Source organism: Gopherus flavomarginatus, chromosome 2 (assembly GCF_025201925.1).
Source record: "Gopherus flavomarginatus isolate rGopFla2 chromosome 2, rGopFla2.mat.asm, whole genome shotgun sequence".
NCBI classification, from domain to species: domain Eukaryota; kingdom Metazoa; phylum Chordata; order Testudines; family Testudinidae; genus Gopherus; species Gopherus flavomarginatus.
This window is the reverse complement of record NC_066618.1, coordinates 192,468,413-192,488,060: the sequence shown is the minus strand read 5'-3', so window position 1 is coordinate 192,488,060 and position 19,648 is coordinate 192,468,413. Positions and strand designations below refer to the sequence as shown.

At 43.4% G+C, this 19,648-nt stretch overlaps 1 protein-coding gene across 2 annotated transcripts in view; it reads right to left on the bottom strand.

Annotated features, from left to right (window-relative positions):
• Window positions 1–8,781, bottom strand: part of SCGN (secretagogin, EF-hand calcium binding protein) — a 49,477-nt gene extending 40,696 nt beyond the window's left edge. Inside the window, exons 1-2 of one of the 2 annotated variants that reach the window (XM_050941864.1) lie at window positions 8,431–8,781; window positions 7,569–7,639 (exon numbers count right to left, since the gene is read on the bottom strand). In XM_050941864.1, coding sequence (XP_050797821.1) covers window positions 7,569–7,639; window positions 8,431–8,503 — 144 coding nt within the window. In that variant the 5' untranslated portion in view covers window positions 8,504–8,781. The remainder of the gene's footprint in view (window positions 1–7,568; window positions 7,640–8,430) is intronic. The other variant, XM_050941863.1, reaches the window with a different exon arrangement.
• Window positions 8,782–19,648: the final 10,867 nt, after the last annotated feature.

Here is a 19,648-nt window from a genome sequence, read left to right as displayed (position 1 = left end):
AGGCGTGACTCTAAGATTCATGGATGTGCTTATTCCGAGCTAAAAGTAGTTACAAACCTATGGCTGCAAAAAAACACAACCCCCTGCATGAGGCTGGAAGGTTGTGGGTGATCTCTGGTAAGCTTATTAGCATGAGTGCAAGTTCTTTTAATACTTTAATATATTTTCTCTAATGCTTTCACCTTAAGAATAAACATGCTTGCTTAGGAAAGCTGTGTGGTATCGTGAACAATTATGCTTTTTATAGCCTGTGAACCAGCTTCAACAGGCGAGAGCTCCACATCAGACTATTCCATAACTCAGTGCTTAGAGCACTCACGAGAACTGGGAAAACCCACATTCAGATCCCTGCTCCACATCAGGCGGGGCAGAGGGGACATGTAACCTGGGTCTCCCACATCCAGGTGAATATGCTAGTCATTGGGCTAAAAGTTACAAGGGAAGCTGCCACCATTTCCTACTCCCACCCCACAGAGTGTTTTTCTTGCAAAACAAAAAAAACCAAAAAACCCAAAACAAAACAAAAAAAACAACTGCTTAGGGACCTAACTCCAGGAGAGCTGTGAATTCCAGGCAGTGATAGTTGCCTCTCTGCAGCACCAAACTCCCTGAGAGGGGCAGGACTCAGGCCACACCTCTCTCCTTGACATTTCCTACTAGCTAAGTTAGGCAGCACCCTGCTCAAGCCATTTCTACACTACAGAATTATGCCGACCTAACTTACCTCAGCATACAGCCACCGTAGTTATTAAATTGCTTGGATGTATGTGCACACTTTGCTCCTTCTGTTGCTGGTGTTCATCCTCACCAGGACCACTTGTATCGACTGTATTGTCAGTGTGGGGCATTGTGGAACGGCTGCTGAAAGCCAGTAACAGTTGATGTAAGCAATGCAGTGTCCACACTGACACTGCGTCCACCTAGTTACATCGCCTGTGACTCTATGCCACGTGGGGAATTTACTAAATTGGTGTAAAGAGGCACTTATGTTCTTGGGAATCAAATTTAAGTGAAAATACTTCCACAGCTATATCACCGCAACACAGCTTATGTCAACTTCACCCTGTAATGTAGACCAGACCTCAGTATGATGGTCTTTTGTGGATCCCATTCTGTGACAGCTAACTCTTTCTTCCATGCACTGGGCACGTAGGTACCTAACTCAGAGACTGTGGATTCCACTGGGTGCAGCAAGATGCCTATAAGTTAGGCACTGCAACACTGAGCATTGCAATGCCTAAGTCCCTTTGTGGATCTAGTCCTTAGCCCATCAGTATAGACTAGTAATTAGACTACAGAATCCTACCATAACATAATACCATATGTATTAGAGAGATGAGGTGAGTGAAGTAATATCTGTTACTGGACCAACTACTGTTGGAGAGAGAGACAAGCTTTTGAGCTTACATAGAGCTTTTCTTCAGGTCTGGGAAACTAACTTGACCTGCACTGCAATACAAGGTTTGAACAGATTGTTTAGCATAAGTACATAACAGATTTCAAGGGACCATTCAAGGTGAAGTGGCCCATTAATCTACATCTACTTGCAAATCAAGGGAGTTATGGTAGAATTGTATGACCTGATAGCTTTTCATAGTTAGATAAGGAAAGTGGGGGTTGGATCTGGGATTTGATTTGGCCCATTATAAAGTTAGGAGCCCTTTGCAAAATTCAGAACTTCCTTTGCTTCAAAACACCCTCGAAAGTTCAAAGATATTTAGATTCAAGACTTTGGTTTGGACCCATCTACACTAGTGACACATTCTGAATCCTCTTTCTTGCCTGGTGCTCGTAATCCACAAATCTGATTCTCAAGTGGCTCATAGACTCTGTCTTTAATTGTTTCCCCAGCTGCTTTGATGTGCTTGCATTTAATGTCAGACAAAGATGTAGCAGAGAAGCTGGGGAAAATAATGAGTTACAGATTACAGTGGTCATTAGGGGGAAAATAATAGCTTAGAGAGCGGAGGTTGAAAAAATATAATTATGAAACTGTTCACTATTCAAGCAGAGACAACTTCCAGAGCTGATAGTTATTTATCACTTGTATAGCACTTTGGAAATAGTAACTAATTAATCCTTGTAATGCGTCTGCAAGGTATGTCATTAAGTGTTATTGTCTCTCTGTAGCAGAGAGTAGAAGAGGCATAGAGGTTAAGTGCCCATAAAAGGAATCAGTGTCAAAACTAGGATTAAAATGCAGAGATCCTAGCTCCCAGCCCTGTGCTGATATCAGTAGGCAATGTGTTTCTTTAGGGTAATGAAAAATAGTTCCATGGGGGCCCTTGACTTTTTCCACTGTGGGAAAGGGTTCTTCACACATCAGCAGGATGCATATATGGAATAGGTGATGTGTACAGAAAGAAAAATGGTGGGTAAACATAATGTTATATGATAATTATACAAAAATAAGTCATTCATATACAGTGCTACGATGCTCATGATGCTTAAGAGACAAATAAAAAAAAGTCCTTTCCCTGTGGAGTGTCCAATCAAAGCACAAAATTCTACTCTCAGACTTACTGAGCAGCCTCAATGGGAGATCCACCTATGCAGGGAAAGCAGAATACTTCCCTATGGATTTGAGATAATTTTGCCATTAGTTAAACAATGAGAATTGAAAATAGACCATAGATTGCAAGGCCAGAAGGGACCATTGTGATTATACACAGGAGGTCAGATTATAACACAGACCATAGAACTTCTCCAAAATGATTTTTGGAGCATATCTTCTAGATCAGTGGTTTTCAAACTTTTTTTCTGGTGACCCAGTTGAAGAAAATTGTTGATGCCTGTGACCCAGTGGAGCTGGGGATGAGGGGTTTGGGCTGTGGGAGGGGCTTGGGGCTGGAGCAGAGGGTTAAGGTGTGGGAGTGAGGGTGTCATAAACAGATAGCTAAGGGTTAATGTCTCTTTCACCTGAAGCACCTGACCAGAGGACCAATCAGGAAACCGGATTTTTTCAACTCTGGGTGGAGGGAAGTTAGTGTCTGAGTCTTTGTCTGTCTGCCTGCTTTCTCTGAGCTTTGGAGAAGTAGTTCTGCTTTCTAATCTTCTGTTTCTAAGTGTAAGGACAAAGAGATCAGATAGTAAGTTATATGGTTTCTTTTCTTTGGTATTTGCATGAATATAAGTGCTGGAGTGCTTTGATTTGTATTCTTTTTGAATAAGGCTGTTTATTTAATATTCTTTTAAGCAATTGACCCTGTATTTCGTCACCTTAATACAGAGAGACCATTTGTATGTATTTTTCTTTCTTTTTATATAAAGCTTTCTTTTAAGACCTGTTGGAGTTTTTCTTTACTTCAGGGAAATTGAGTCTGTACTCACCAGGGAATTGGTGGGAGGAAGAAATCAGGGGAGATCTGTGTGTGTTGGATTTGTTAGCCTGATTTTGCATTCCCTCTGGGTGAAGAGGAAAGTGCTTGTTGTTTCCAGGACTGGGAACGGAGAGGGGGAGTCACTCTGTTTGGATTCACAGAGCTTGTGTCTGTGTATCTCTCCAGGAGCACCTGGAGGGGGGAAGGGAAAAAGGATTATTTCCCTTTGTTGTGAGACTCAAGGGATTTGGGTCTTGGGGTCCCCAGGGAAGGTTTTTCAGGGGGACCAGAGTGCCCCAAAACACTCTAATTTTTTGGGGGTTAGCATGAAAACCTCCAAGCTTAGTTACCAGCTTGGACCTGGTACTTGCTGCCACCACCCAAAAAATTAGAGTGTTTTGGGGCACTCTGGTCCCCCTGAAAAACCTTCCCTGGGGACCCCAAGACCCAAATCCCTTGAGTCTCACAACAAAGGGAAATAATCCTTTTTCCCTTCCCCCCTCCAGGTGCTCCTGGAGAGATACACAGACACAAGCTCTGTGAATCCAAACAGAGTGACTCCCCCTCTCCGTTCCCAGTCCTGGAAACAACAAGCACTTTCCTCTTCACCCAGAGGGAATGCAAAATCAGGCTAACAAATCCAACACACACAGATCTCCCCTGATTTCTTCCTCCCACCAATTCCCTGGTGAGTACAGACTCAATTTCCCTGAAGTAAAGAAAAACTCCAACAGGTCTTAAAAGAAAGCTTTATATAAAAAGAAAGAAAAATACATACAAATGGTCTCTCTGTATTAAGGTGACGAAATACAGGGTCAATTGCTTAAAAGAATATTGAATAAACAGCCTTATTCAAAAAGAATACAAATCAAAGCACTCCAGCACTTATATTCATGCAAATACCAAAGAAAAGAAACCATATAACTTACTATCTGATCTCTCTGTCCTTACACTTAGAAACAGAAGATTAGAAAGCAGAACTACTTCTCCAAAGCTCAGAGAAAGCAGGCAGACAGACAAAGACTCAGACACTAACTTCCCTCCACCCAGAGTTGAAAAAATCCGGTTTCCTGATTGGTCCTCTGGTCAGGTGCTTCAGGTGAAAGAGACATTAACCCTTAGCTATCTGTTTATGACAGAGGGCTCTGAGGTGGGGCCAGGGATGAGGGAGTCAGGGTTTGGGAGGGGGCTCTGGGCTGGGCAGGGTATTGAGGTGTGGGAGGGGGTCAGGGTTCTGGGGTGGAGGTGCAAGCTCTGGGGTGGGGCTGGAGATGAGGGGTTTGGAGCACAGGAAGGGGCTCTGGGTTTGGGGGGGCTCAAAGTGGGATAGGGGATTGGGGTTGAAGCACAGGCTTATCTTGAGTGGCTCCCAGTCAGCAGCAAGGCGCGGGTGCTAAGGCAGGCTTCCTGCCTATCCTGGCACCACAACCATGCTGCGTCCTGGAAGAGCCCAGCAGAAGGTCCAGCTTCTAGGTGCAGGCACGCAAGTGGCTCCACGTGTGTCTCACATGCAGGGATACCACCCCCCCTTCAGGTCCCATTGGCTGGGAGCCAGTGCTCAGGGCAGGGCCAGTGTGCAGAGCCCCATGGCCCCTCGCCTAGGAGCCGGACCTGCTGCTTGCCGCTTTCAGGGCTCAGCGTGGTGTCAGAACAGGTTGGGACTAGCCTGCCTTAGCTGGGCAGCACTGCCGACAGGACTTTTAATGGCCCAGTTGACGGTGCTGACCTGAGCTGCCGTGACTCAGTGCCTTACGACCTGCAGTTTGAAAACCACTCTTTTAGATAAACATCCAATGTTGTTTTAAAAAATTTCAGGGACAGAGAATCCACTGTGACCTTAGGTAAATTGTTCCAAACTACTGTCACTATTAAAAATTTACACCTAATTTCTAGTCTGAATTTGTCTAGCTTCAACTTCCAGCCACTGGACTGTATAATACTTTTCTCTGCTAGATCTACAAGCCTATTATTAAATATTTGTTCTCCAGGTAGATACTTATAGATTGTAATCAAGTAATCTCTTAAGCTTCTCTTTGTTACGCTAAATAGACTGAGCTTCTTGAGTCTATCAATATAAGGCATGTTTTCTAATCCTTTAGTCATTCTTGTGGCTCTTCTCTGAAGTTTCTCCAATTTATCAACCTCCTTCTTGAATTGTGGATATCAGGAGAAGGGATGCAAGGCAAGGCATGATCATATTGTCTAAGGGCCATATACTGGCCCCCTCACTGTTAAGTAGCACCTTACCACTCCCCCTGATTTCACTGAGAATCCTTTGAAAAAGCAAGATACTACTCTCCATATGAGTAAGTGTGACAGAATCTGTTCCTTAAATTTAATTCAGAGGGTTTTTATTTATGTGAAACTTTTTCTTATAATAGCAACAGTAGATATAGAAAATGAGAGATGTAGAAAGGAGAAGACGACTGATTTAAATTAAATCATTTGAACATATAACTTTTGGCAATAATGAGAGTTGTCATTATGTACCCTGTTTAACAAAGGGAAAAAAATATGTTCCATTATGAACCCTGTAGATACTGGTTTCTGTGCACTACTGTTTTGGTATGTAATGTCCTATTTCATGTCATGAAACAGACTTCACATAGACCTCTGTGTGTGATACATAATCACGGGAACATAAGACCCGCTGTACTGCAGCAGTCTCATGGCCCATCTAGTCCAGTACTACAGTGGCCAGCACCAGACACTTCAGAAGACGGTGCAAGAAACCCCACAGCAGGCAAACATCAGATAATCTGCACTATGAAATTCTTCTCCTAATACCTCATAATTAAAGTTTGGCTTAAACCCCAAAGCTTGAAGTCTCATATTCCTTCCAATACTTTCTTTAGCATTGTTATTAATCTAGATATTCTTATCTATATAAATGTTGATCCCTCTTTGAATATTGCTAGGTTCTTGGTCTTGATAACATCCTATGGCAATAAGTTCTAGTCAATATCTGCATTTGTGTGAAATAACACTTATCAGTTCTGAATATGCCACCTTTCAGTTTAATTCAATGCCCTTTTTTCTTGTGTTATGAAGCACGGAGAATGGAAGCTTCCAATTTTATCTCCTTTTTAAAATAAATGATCACAGTCTTTTCAACCTCTCTTCATATGAATATGTCTATATCCATAATCATTCTCATTCCTCATATCTGAATCCTCTCTGCCTTTATGCAATTTATATCTAAATAGACTTTTCTATACATGCCAACAATATTTCATAATAAAACTATTCTTTTTGCAAATGAAACAAAAGTTCTGTTTTGTTTAGAATAATTACAAATTGGAGTATATAAGACCTCCATTCTTAATTTTGCATGTTATAATCAGAAATCTGTTCAGATTTAAGTAGCCTGTTTTTCCTGTCTTATTATCTGTTTTTATTTAATGGAGCTGCTTCACATTTATTTGCTTTGTGCCCATTTCTTCTATTTTAAGAGATGCTGACTTTTTTTTTCTTGTATTTGATCCCGTAGTGAAAAGATAATTTTTTAAATGTAACCTTTGTGCAAATTCTAGGACAGACTTATTCAGTGGTAGCAGTTCTCTCTGACATTCAAAGGCAAAATATGAACTGAAGATAACAGAGAAAAGGGAGATTTTGGCATAAAACTTTTTGTACTTTTTGATATGTGGACAGCATAAGATGAGAAGCACTGATAAATAGTATGAAACAGAGCTAAAAAAAACCAAACCCAAACAAAGATACACAAGTCTTGATCTTATGAGCAGTATGTTTGACTCATATATTTATCCTTTAGCCACTTCTAAGAATGAAGGCATAACTCTTCATAAGCTCTGGTTAAAATTAATGCGGGAAGAGTTCTATGGTAGTTTTATTTCCAAAGTCAATGATCATATTAACAAATCAGCATTGTTTTGAATCAAGCATAAATACTTGCTACTTTCCCCTCAAAGACTAAAATCTATATTAAAGAATTTCAGTTCCATTTTTATCATCTAAATGGATTTTCCTTCAAGCTTTCAAAGAGGAGATTAGGTTTGTGCCAAAATTATAACCTTGGAGTGAGTAACAGATGTTGGACTGAAAATAAACAGCTCTAATACTGGTAGAGTTATTGCACCTGTTCCTCCTAGCACCTGTTGTTGCTAGGAGAAAATAAAACCCTTTATCTTTGGTCTCACTAAGGAAACTAGTAGTCACAGAGCAAAGAGCACAAAACCTTTTTAAACGCAATTGTCTTCACATGCATGTAATTTGGTAAGTACTTACAGATGTGCCCAGTTTCTTCAGTAGATGATGAAAAAAATTATCAAGCTCCTTCCCCTCTATGTAACCATTGTCTAAATACAATTAAAACATACATGATTGAACAGACATAATTATTGCTCTAACTCTAAGCACAACTTAGGAACTATAGAACCATTTTTGTTTACAGAAACTGTGCCAAGTTGGGGCAATGTTCTTTTTATTCCTAAATAAGTCTATTCATGCTTCCTATCTTATGGCACATCGCTTAAAGTTGGAAGTTATTATATTTAATTCAAAGTCTTAGCATTTTAATATTTTTATTTTTTTCTTTATTCTATTGTAGAGATCTTGGTTAAAAAAAAGGAAAAAAGAAGCAGTAAGAGTAGAAAAATATTTTGTGTTCCCAGTGCATTCTCTGCAAGGGAAGTTTATTGTTAAAATTCTTTTCCCTTGTGTATATAAGATCAACCCTGTGAAGTTCAGGATTTCCTGGAAGGACTGATTCAGCTACTCAGTGCTGGTGGATGCTCAGCAAGTACTTGATTCAAAAAAAAAAAATTCTCGTTGGTGCTCAAAGAGAACATTTGTCTTGATTTTTGCTGCCCAGTGTTAACGCTATCAACCTGCTAGCGGACTACCCGGGCGCAGGGAACATCTGCCACAGCTGGGAAACGCAGAAGTAGGTGGTAAGTCTCAGCCATATACGAAGCCCCAGCTACATGTTACATAGACTCGGGCACCACGCTCACGTGCATCGCACAGGGCATGCACCCTGGGGCCGAAAGACCCCCCCACGCCCAGCCACAAGGGCCCGTCCTCCCAGTCCCGGGACCCTCCACGCCCCCCGGCTCGCTCCCTTCCCGCGCGAGCAAACCTCCCGCACCGTCGGCGTCGAAGCGCTGCCAGATATGCAGGAAGCCGGCGGCGTCCAGCTGCTCCAGGGGGCTGCTGTCCATGGTGCTGCAGGGGAAGAGACCTCGCCCAAGTCCCGGCGGCGGCTGGAGCGCTTTGCCCGCCCGCGGTCCCTGCAGCTCGCCGGCTGCTCCGCCTGCCGCCCCCCGACTGACTGGGGCACGAGAGTTTCCAAAGAGGAGCCCGCAGGGCGACACGCCCTGCGCTCGCGCGCATGGGCCCAGGTGAGAGGAAGGGCAGAGCCCGAGCCGCTGGGCGGGGGGGGAGGTAGGGGGAGAAGGGGAGAGGGAAAACTCCACTGCAAACAGCTGTTCACAGCTGAACCCCCTGCCAGTTAAAAATCAACCCCACCCCCATTCCCTGGTGTCTGAGAGCTGCAGGCATGCAAAGAGAGGACACCGCTAACTACACCAGGGGCTCTTAGAACCCACAAAAGTTCATGCTCCAATACCTCTGTTAGTCTATAAGGTGCCACAGGACCCTCTGCCGCTTTTACAGATCCAGACTAACAGGGCTACCCCTCTGATATCTGGCTGGGGATATTTATTTTAGCATCTCTCACAGTGGCTCTTCCCTAAGGGCCTGATTCCAAGCCCACCAAAGTCACCTGATCATCCTGTTTAGGAGGAATGAGTGTGGTCTGAATGATATCTGCATATCAGGCTGCAATAATGACAGGCACCTAGCCCTTGGAGCTGTCTGTACAGTGCTGTTGAAGTCTTGGTGTATTTTTTGCAGTGCCAATGTGTGTTTTCTCAGTCTTCTTGCAAACAGTTTTGCAAGATTGATTTTGGTTTGCACATTTTTGTATTTTATTCAAACATGGGTAGACCTAGAAGTTCAAGTACACTTAGAAGCAATGGGAGGATTGACTTAAAACAAGAATCCTTCATGTTGGCATTGCACAGACATCTGAAAAAGACACATGCATGGGATTTTTTGGGGAGGGGAGAGAGAGTCATCCTTAAATTATATTTTGCATGGAAAATGTGAATTTTAATTAAAAGAAAAATGATCTACAAGACTCTAAAAAGTTTCCTAGAAACCAAAACAATAAAAAGAAGTTCCAGAGTATTTACTAGGATTCTCCAACTCTTCATGGAAATTAAAGTCACATCTGTGCTGAAGTGAGAGGGAGAATTGCACTGCCAAATATCAAAAATGGGTGCCTAATGTTTGACTGTTAGGGCCTGAGCAAGAGACCATTGAAATCAATGGAAAGACTTCCACTGACTTCAATGGGATTTGGACCAGGCCATTAAAGAACTCATTTGTAAGTCGCAAGATTTTCAAAAGTTCTGATACCCAGCAACTCCCATTGTCTTAATTTAGAAATATATTTGATTTCATTGGGAGCACTGCTGGAAATCCTGCCAGTCACTTAGCTAGATGCCTAAATACAGGTTGAGGAGGCTAACTTTAGGTCCTTGCTTTTGAAAATCTTTGCTTGCATTTGTTCAGTAGAAGTTGCCGTTCACATAAAGAACACTATATCTGCAAATTACTTGCTTTTAGTTTTATCACACCTATGAATTACAAGTTTTTAATCTATGGCCAATCTGTTAGATAAATATAATGTACAGATCCATAATGGACCTATTCTAAGCTACCAGAGCCCACTAACCTTTTAGGTAATTGAATAAAACCACTTGGCTGGTTTAAGTAGGGGAAGGAAAAAGCAGCTGCCATAGAGTTGAGGTGTTTAATTAACAGCATGAGAGCTGTTTATTACAACTATATCACAGCCAGCTGACTGTGGTCTCTCCACTCTACTCCAGACAAAAGGTTTCTGAGATGTTCAATGGAATGCCTAGGCTGCGAGCAGCCTCAGCTAAAGGCCCCCACCATGAAGTGGGAGCCCCCGCAACAGGAGCATTAGGAAAAAAGACAGATAAATCAGGTAGTCCGGGGGTATCTGCACAGGTGCTCTCATCATCAGGACTGGACACTCCACCATTCTTTATCAGATCACTCCTTTGGGGAAGACTGCCTCCACTTCTCCCTTACACATCATGGACGTTGGATGGGGTTCAGCTCTCTTGACCCTCAGATCTCTAGCCATCTCTGCATAAGCCCCATGCCTCTGCACTGCCTTAGGAGCTCCTGACTCTTTCCTGCCCCTGATGGACCCAGAGTTCCACCAGCCGTTACTCCTGAAAAGTCTTCCTGGAGCCAGATTTCACTTACTCACTAAATTCCCTCAGGCTGATGTAGCAGAGTGGCAGTTCACTGGGTATGCTCCATCACCACTGCAGGGTTCAAACTCTGTAAGATATCTGATAAGGGGCTTCTGCAGGGTAAGGGGAATGATGCAGTGGGGGAGGCATTCCTCCTGTCCATGCACACCCAGCCAGGATCCCTGTTCTGTCTACTCACAGAAAGGAAGCATATGGGCCTTAAACAAATATCAGTAAAAGTTATTTGCTAGTTATTTATTAACTGGCTTTTAAAAGTATGGCTCTTCCATAAATGTTTGCTCAGAGGCCATTACTGGTGACCTAGGAGACTAAACTTAGTCTTTATAAACCCATTTTAGTTGCTTTAAGGACAATATTACCATATTTTGTAACCTTATGGGAAGTGTCTATAGAATTTAATAGGGACAAAGGCAAGAAGATTCTATAGAAAGTTAAGAAGGTTTCAAATTACTCTAAAAACAACAGAATTTAATACAGACAAGAGATCCTTTCTATAGGGTTTCTTAACCATCCTGTAGAATTCCATAGCATATTATAATTCTCTAGTACATTTTATAGGACAGTGCAAAGAACTTACAGAAACTTAATAGTTTTCTATAGGATTTCTCTGTAAGGGTATTTCCTAACTTCCTCCTCTGGTCCTGTAGGCAGCAGCTTGGCTCCCTAGCTGTGACATTACAGGAGCAAGAACAGACAGGGAATGGTAAAATCTGCATCCTGTTACTGCTGATGTCCTTTCAGAACCTCCCCGAGCCCCAACAAATCAGGTCCAGGCTTAGGAGGGGAGATAGGCAAGAGGGACCCACTCGATTCTTTAACCATAGAGTCAACTATGTTTTCTAACTCCATGGTCATTTGAACCTTGGCACAGTCTGTATAGTTTGAGGATGGATGGTATTCACTCTTCAGCAACATTCACGTAGCTACTCTAGAGTATTATCAGTGATCTGCCTGTGGAGGAGAAAGAACATGGACTCCCCCACCCCTTCCACATCAGGACAGACATTATTAGTATAGGAAAAACAAAGCAGTAGAGGGAGATAGCTCCCTTTTCCAGTCCCCGCAGCTTAGTTTGCAGATTGAGGACTGCAATTACTCTCTCCATCTCTTAAGTCTCCTCTGTGTTGCCAGGATGGTATGTTAAATGTAGGAGTAGGACTCAATTAAAAGAACATCTTCTCTTGTTATTTTCAATGTTATCCAATAGCGTTATCAGTTTCCACACCCCAGTTATCTGATCATAACATCAGTTCATCACAGCTCTTCCTTGCCCCTTTCCTCCAACTTCTGAAAAATTACCTTTCTTTAGCTGTGCTTGAGGGCCCCATCCAGGATGCCAGCTGGCTGGAGACCATGAGAATAACAAGCTGGGATCTGCAAGAATAAGTCCTCTGCTGAGGGTAAGAAATGAGAGGGAGAGGTTATGACTTTTCTTCAGCTTTCATAGCCCTCCTCAGACCTAGCTCAGGAGCTGCACGATCAGTGCTACTTATGCATCTTGCCTTCCATTCCTACTTGACCATCTGTTCTGCTTCCCACTCCCACAAAATCTAACCCCTCCACCCAGGGGCTGGTCCCCTCCCACCACCTCAGAACCATGCTTCCCTTAGCTCCTGTTGACTTGTCCAGCCCACTGCCTGAGCAGTCTGCCTGCCCCTATTCCCATTGTCAAAGCTTCAATCCACATACCTGTCCTTTGGTCTCACTTTTGTCTGGGATTTCAGCCTTTCTACTCAATCTGGCCAGCCATACTTGCAGTCCCCCTCTCCCCCTTGCATTTGCAGCCACTGGAGAAGGATGTGTGGTGGGTTGGCCATCATGGAGAGAAGAGGAAGTGGGGTAGAGGCTGGCCAGGTTCATTGTACCTCAAAGAAAAGAATGGGAACATGGCACTACACTGTAGTGGAGAGATATGCTGTTATTCCAACCAGTCCCACCTGGAGGGAGAAGGAGCTGCAGCTGGGCACAGCTTCTAGCAAGTATGATGAAGATTTGCTGCTTCAGATCCCGTCTTTCCTCCCACTCCCAAGGCACCCTGGTGCTTAATCATTAAGAACGAGGGGGTGGGTGGTAATTTGGCATATGCACACACACCATCTCGAGGGCCGGTGCTGGCTCTGTGAATAGGTGGCTGATGTGGTGTGTCATTTCTTTTCCATCTCTCACTTCACAGAACCTTCCTGATCTCAGCTCTGGCTGTGGCACCAGCTCTTTTACTCCATGCACTCTAGCTTCAGCATGGAGGAATTGCTGCCATCGCAACAGCATGCATGAAGTTGCTCTTATGTGAAGGATGTCACCCTTGCATTTGTTATACCTCCCACATCTGCTGACTCAGCTGTTTACTCTGTACAACCTCCCCTAAAATATTGTCCATAAAAACTGAAAAACATGATGAAGGCTCTAGGAATATCTGAGGCTGCACCTCAAAGAAACTAATTCAAGAGAAACTAACTAAAACTGAATGGACTCATAATCCTTAAAAGCACAAACAAATCCTAACATACTGTGCAGTGCCATCAGGAGATAATTTTGTTGGCTTTGTATTTGCCCTCACATATAATGATGACACCATGCACACTGGTAAAGTAGTTAAAACTTTCCTGAACAACAAAGAGGAGGTGGCAACCCTTAAAATCAAGGCTTGCTCTGTGAAATGAGCTTGGCAGTTTTAGGGCCTGATCCAAAGCCCTCTGGAGTTTTTTCAGTAATTTTCCATGAGCTTTGCTTCAATCTCTTGGTTCAGTTCCAAGTGTGAAAGCATCCACATCACAAACCACAGCACCACCACCACAACTGGCCCTACTTGGCAGCCTCATCTCAAAGAGTATGAATGAATACTCAATATGAACTAACCTCTCTCTCATGGAGATAGCCCCTCTGGATCAGAGCTCAGGTCCATTGGCAGGGCAGTAAGTAGATGCTGGCATTGCCACTCACTCTGCTGTACCTGTTCAGTGGTTAATACAGGATACTAGTCTCCAGAGCTGTCAGACAGAAGCACTAAAGTAACAAATACACACACAAAGGACCATCACTTGGACAGCCTACACTCCAGACACAATCGTACCTAGCTATCCAAAGAAGACAAAGACACTCCAGGAAGGTTGAGAGGGTAAAGGGAAGATACATGAGAGATTTGGGAAAATATCCCACAGCAATTTCTTAAGATCTCTAATAACATGGAAGACCACATGAATGTCATTACAAAAACCCAAGTACTAAAGATGCTGAACAATGGATAGTGATATCAACTATAAAACTATGCTCATCATTTAAGGTGTAATTGTATAATGATTAATCCATTTGGGATAGGCTACTCAATAAGGCATGGAGTTGGAAGCCCAAAATATTTCTTTGGGACCAGATTCTAATACCCTTTCTCATGATGAGTAGCTACTTATTATCTGAGTAGTCTCATTGATATAAATGGGGAGGGGAGTACTTGTGGAGTAAGTTACTACTTGCTGCAAGGAAGACTCTCAGAATGTGGCTTTTAATTTATAGCACTATTAAACATGTATTCTGAGAGGTATGTAGTAAGGCCCAAATGATCTTCTTACCACTCCGCCAGGATAATGCTGGTGGGCACCAGGGAATTCAGTGTTGCCCCATTGAAAAGTCTTCCCCGTAACCAGTGGAGTGGACTCTGTGTCCTTACTTATTGGGAAGGAAGCAGCTGAAGGGTCAGAGGGTGTGTATAGGAGCAGATCTGCCAGCCATCCCCTGGCCCCAGCCCCAAAGTGCCTTGGCATTCACATAGACTTTTAATATCCTGCCCTAAAACTTACACAGCAGAACATCATTGGTTCTAAAGTGCATGGAGTTATGTGGACCAAAATAGAGGGATTCCCAACAAGTTGCATTATTTCAGCAGGGTGTTCATCGGAATACAGTATTTTTGAAGAATAAATTGAAATGTGGATTTACCACCACCAGACTTAAAAGAACATGAGTACATCTGCCGTATATTCTGTTTTCTTAATAAAGCAGGTTTCTCTTGTAGTGATTGTTTCTATGTGCAAAGCACTTCAGGTTGTGCATTCACTCTATGTATTCAGGACCAGAGAACCTCTTTAGTAGTGTCTGTGTGGTCTGCATATGTGCCCTTGCCCCGCCCTAAGGTAATAAAAGGGGCTGCTGGACAACCATGGTCAGCTTCAGTGCTTGTGTTGACTGCCTCAGCTTCTCTCTGTAAATAGTTTTAAAACATTTTATAGGTAGCTTTAGGGATTTGGTTCATATCACTTTCATATCAGCCAAAGTATCCATCTACCTGTGATTTACCATATGCCTCAATGTAACTGGGAAGATGTGGTGTGGCATTCAGTTGACATGTGTAAGTCTCTTGCCTTTAACCTGCAAAGAATGAAATAATTTCAGAAGTTCCCTAGGCTGTGACTCATTCATGGAACATACAAAAGGGGAGGCCATCTCCTCACAGAGGCTATTGAAATGCATCTCAGTGTGCATCCTACTTCTGCTACAAGGTGAACCATGTCTCTTTGATAGCCATGTGAGAATGCAGTCAACTTTTGCTCAGACAGCATGGGTAGCTTCCCTTAGAGAAGTTCCTATTACTCACATTTGCAGAGTGGCAACTTGGAGTTCCATACATACCTATACTAGATACTGTGCAGTAGTGCAAGCAGCTGCTTCTCATGCCTCTCTAAGCAGGACAATTCTGCAATCTGTTGTGTAATAGGACTCCAGGCACCTGCTTCCTTCAAGAAACACCACTCATTAGTCACCAGACATGCACAACACAGGTACAGTCACTCCTCAAAGAACAAAAGGTTACTCACCTTGTTGTAAAGTGAGTTCTTCAAGATGTGTTGCCCCTATATGTCCACTACCCATTTTCCTTTCCCTACTGCCTGGTGTCCCCTTGCTGGGAACTGATGTAGAGAAAGAATTAAGATAATGGCAGTCTGGCAGTCCCTTTTTTCCCCCTCAGTAGGGAGCACAAGGAGAGTGGGAGTATGGACAGATACTGATAAGGAAAATTATCTGTTCTGGGGTGCATGTGCATCCTGAAGTACACTACACATAGGGACAACACATCTTAAAGAACTCCAGTCACTGTAAGGTGAGCAACCCATCCTTTTTGTTTTACATTTATTTTAGACATTAACTGAAGCCACAGGATTAAAGATTTACAGCATCTGAAACAAAACTGGGATTATTTTAGGTTAAAATATTGCTCCTATAAACCTTTTTTGTGTGGTGCCATAATCTTATAACAGAAAGGTCGTGTCCTGTCTGTGGATTACATCATAGTTGTAGAGATAAAGGATTTCAAAATGGTTGTTACTAAAAGTAAGCCCAAAGGACTTGAAATAACTATATTTCATCCCGTTGCATCATACTGATATAGTTCTAATATTTTTAAATCTATACCATTTTCTACCCTTTTTTATTCAGAAATAGATGGAAAGATAATTTAATAATATTTAGAGGAAGAGATTTTTCCATTAAGTCTTCATGAGGGCAGATTGTTAGTTCAGATATTTCTTTTATTGGTTTATTTTCAAATTATGGCAATTAAACTTCAAATCACAAAGAAACTTTTTGGTTCTTATGTGGTTCTGGGATCTATTCTCATTTTGACCATATAGAGCAAAAGTATTTTTATGTAGCCACAATTATCATTAGCTTTGGAAGAACACTGCAAAAACATATGTCAATATCTGTTTTACTCAAAACTGTGAATATAAATTAATTTTATTATTAATTAATTTATAATTAATGACCAGGAGTAATGAAAAAATTAACTAATGTGACAGCTTCCTCTGAATCTCCTATCTTGTTTTGTAGTCAAAACTGTAAACTCTCCATAACAGACTCTCTTGACCTAGGATAATTGTGGACCGCAAATGTTTTGTTCACAACCATGTTTGCAAGAAGAGAAAGTGCCTCAAATACATAGTGACTTCAGTAGGGTTTGGATCAGGCCCCACATGTGAGTAATTATGCTGGAAGTGTTTGCCTAGCTGTCTTGAAATCTCTTTGTGGGTATGAGAGTCTTCCAATCAGGAAACAAAACAATACCATGTAACTTAGGTGACCAGTCACAAAGTGCAATAGTGGATTACCAATAGCAAATTGTCAGAGTAATAATTACAGTAAATATTCTGTGAGAAACCCATAGGCTAAAATGTGTCTATTTAAAGGATTCATCAAGTAATTGCAGAAGACAAAATGTGCATAAAAATTCAGGTCTGTTTGTGGGTAATTTACAAACAGAATAAGGAGCTACATGTAAATAAATTATTATTGGGCAATAGGGCCCCCAGCTGTAACTATCAGCTTCATACTTTTGTGTCTCCAGAAGGAGAAACAGGACCCTCTTCAGCACATAGATTTGAGGCCAGAATTTGGCCCTTTGCTTTGCACAGAGTATCTGAAAGAGAGTAAAAGTTGCAGATGTATGAGCGAGATTAGCATCCCAAACAAATAATTTTAGTGGCTACCCTCAGCCTTGTAGTGGTTAAAGACAATAATGATGATGCTAGCATAGGTACCCCTCAGCATAGTTGATTTTGCCTCCTCAATGAGCGTGCAGTGATTGCTGGTAATTTTTGTCAAGTGTCTACCTACTTTGTGTGTACTAATACCATAAAAACCATGAGTTTTAATTCCCAGCACTAATCGCCTCACCTCATATGGTTTAAATTAGAGCAGTCAGAAGTGTTTATGCCAAATGAGCTGTTCCAAGCAGCTGGAGTTGGAGATGGTATGAGTAAAACATTGCTGCCTGGTAAGGGGTCTTTGAGAGCTGCAGAAAAGTAAATGCTGGAGAAGCAGATAAAAGACATACCGAAGGGGGAACTAAATCAAAATAACAGATTAAATGCACCCCCATGAAAATCAAGTTGGAGATAAAGCTCTATCCTGAAAAAAAGATGCTCTTTCCCCACCCCGCACCCCCACCAAAAATCTAAGATGGGCACAAGCTTATTTGCAGTCCTTGAGTCCATCCCGAGTCCTGTTGTCTCCCTCCAGCACAGCTCCCAATAACACAGTGCTAGGGTGGGCATTTTTTGTTTGTTTGTTTAAATGTATTATATTGAAGGTAGACATCCAGGTATTTGGGGATGGTGACCAATACAAACCTCTAAATCATGTGGATTGAAGGGTGGAATAGAAGGGGTGATGGGGCTATTTAGTTAAAGAAATGATGATCCCATTATGACTGTAGCCACAACTTGAGTTCCAGCAAAAGATCACCCACATATGTGCAGCCACCAGCATTTCCAGACATCAGTCTTCATCCGCTCCACTAGGATTTTGGACCTTCCATCCACTGGATCGTGTTACACCCTTCTCTGATAGATTAAAAAGCCCTTTATTAAATATTTGTTCCCCCTCCATAGACACTTATAGCCTGTAATCAAGCCATCCCTTAACCTTCTCTTTGTTAAACTCCATCGATTGAGCTTTTTGATTCTATCACTAAAAGGCACGTTTTCCAATCCTTTAATCTTTCTCATGGCTCTTTTCTGAACCCTCTCCAATTTATCAACAACCTTCTTGAATTGTGGGCACTAGTACTGGACACAGTATTCCAGCAGTGATTGCACCAATGCCAAATATGAGGTACAATAACCTATTTCTACTTTTGATTCCACTGTTTATGTGTCACAGGTTCGCATTAGCTCTTTTGATCAGACTGGGAGCTCACATTCAACTCTTCAGGTTAAGGTATAGGTGATCTCCCCTCCCTCTCACTGGCTTGTGGTTAGCAGCAACTCCCTTTCATCGTGGTTAGTGTGGGGAGGACTCACCAGGTTGGGAAATCTGCAGAGAGCCAGGGCCGTCCTTAGCCATTTGGATGCCTTACACAGCCCCCCCCCCATGGGAGGCGGGGAAGGCAGGAGCTGTGGGGGGCCATGTTTGGGGGCCTCACAGGCCCAGAGTGGCCCAGGGGACTAGTGGGGGGCTGGGAGCAGCCCGGTCTACTTCCCTCACCCTGACCCCAGCCATGTCGCTCAAGGGAAGGGGCTTGGGGGAAGGGATCCACCCCCCCCCCACTGGTAGCAGTGGGAAGCAGAGTAGCCCGGCCCCTGCCTGCTCCACCCCGCCAGCTCCCATCCATCGCGCTCCACTCTGCTTCCCACTGCTGGTGAGAGCCGGGGCCAATCCTTTCCCCAGCCTGGCTGGGGCCGGGGCAAGGGAAGTGGTATGGGCTGGGGCTGTGTGTCTCTGCTTCCCATTGCCAGTGAGTGTGGGGGGCAATCCTTTCCCCGTATTCAGCAGTGGCGGGACGTGGGGGCCGTGGCTGGGAGCTGGCAGAGTAGAGCAGGCTGGGGCCGGGTTGCTCCGCTTCCCACCGCTGCCGGGAAGAGGTGGAATGGGGGCAGGCTGGGGGCGGAGCAGGGGGGAAGGGAAAGAAGCAGGGCGGAGGGAGTTGTCCAAGGCCCCACACCCCTCTAGGGAGGGTCCTGCCCCTTGCAGGGGGGGCTGGTCGAGAGATAGGGCTGGTTGCCGGGGCTGGTGCTGCCATGTATGCAGCACGTAGCTGCCTAGGGTACCATGAAATTTGGGGTAATTTCATGGTGCCTTATGCAGCTGCGTATGCCTAAGGATGGCCTTGGAGAGAGCAGAAGTAGAAGCTGGTCTCTTACTGAGGAGTTTCTGGGGCCTGGTCCACACTACGCAGTTAAACCAATTTTAACAGCGTTAAATCGATTTAACACTGTACCCGTCCACACTACAATGCACTTTATATCGATTTAAAGGGCTCTTTAAATCGATTTCTGTACTCCTCCCCAACGAGAGGAGTAGCGCTAAAATCAATATTAACATATCGATTTAGGATTAGTGTGGCCGCAAATCAAAGTTATTGGCCTCCAGGCGGTATCCCACAGTGCACCACTGGCCGCTCTGCACAGGAATCTGAACTCTAATGCACTGGCCAGGCATACAGGAAAAGCCCCGTGAACTTTTGAATTGCATTTCCTGTTTGGCCAGCGTGGAGCTCTCACCAGC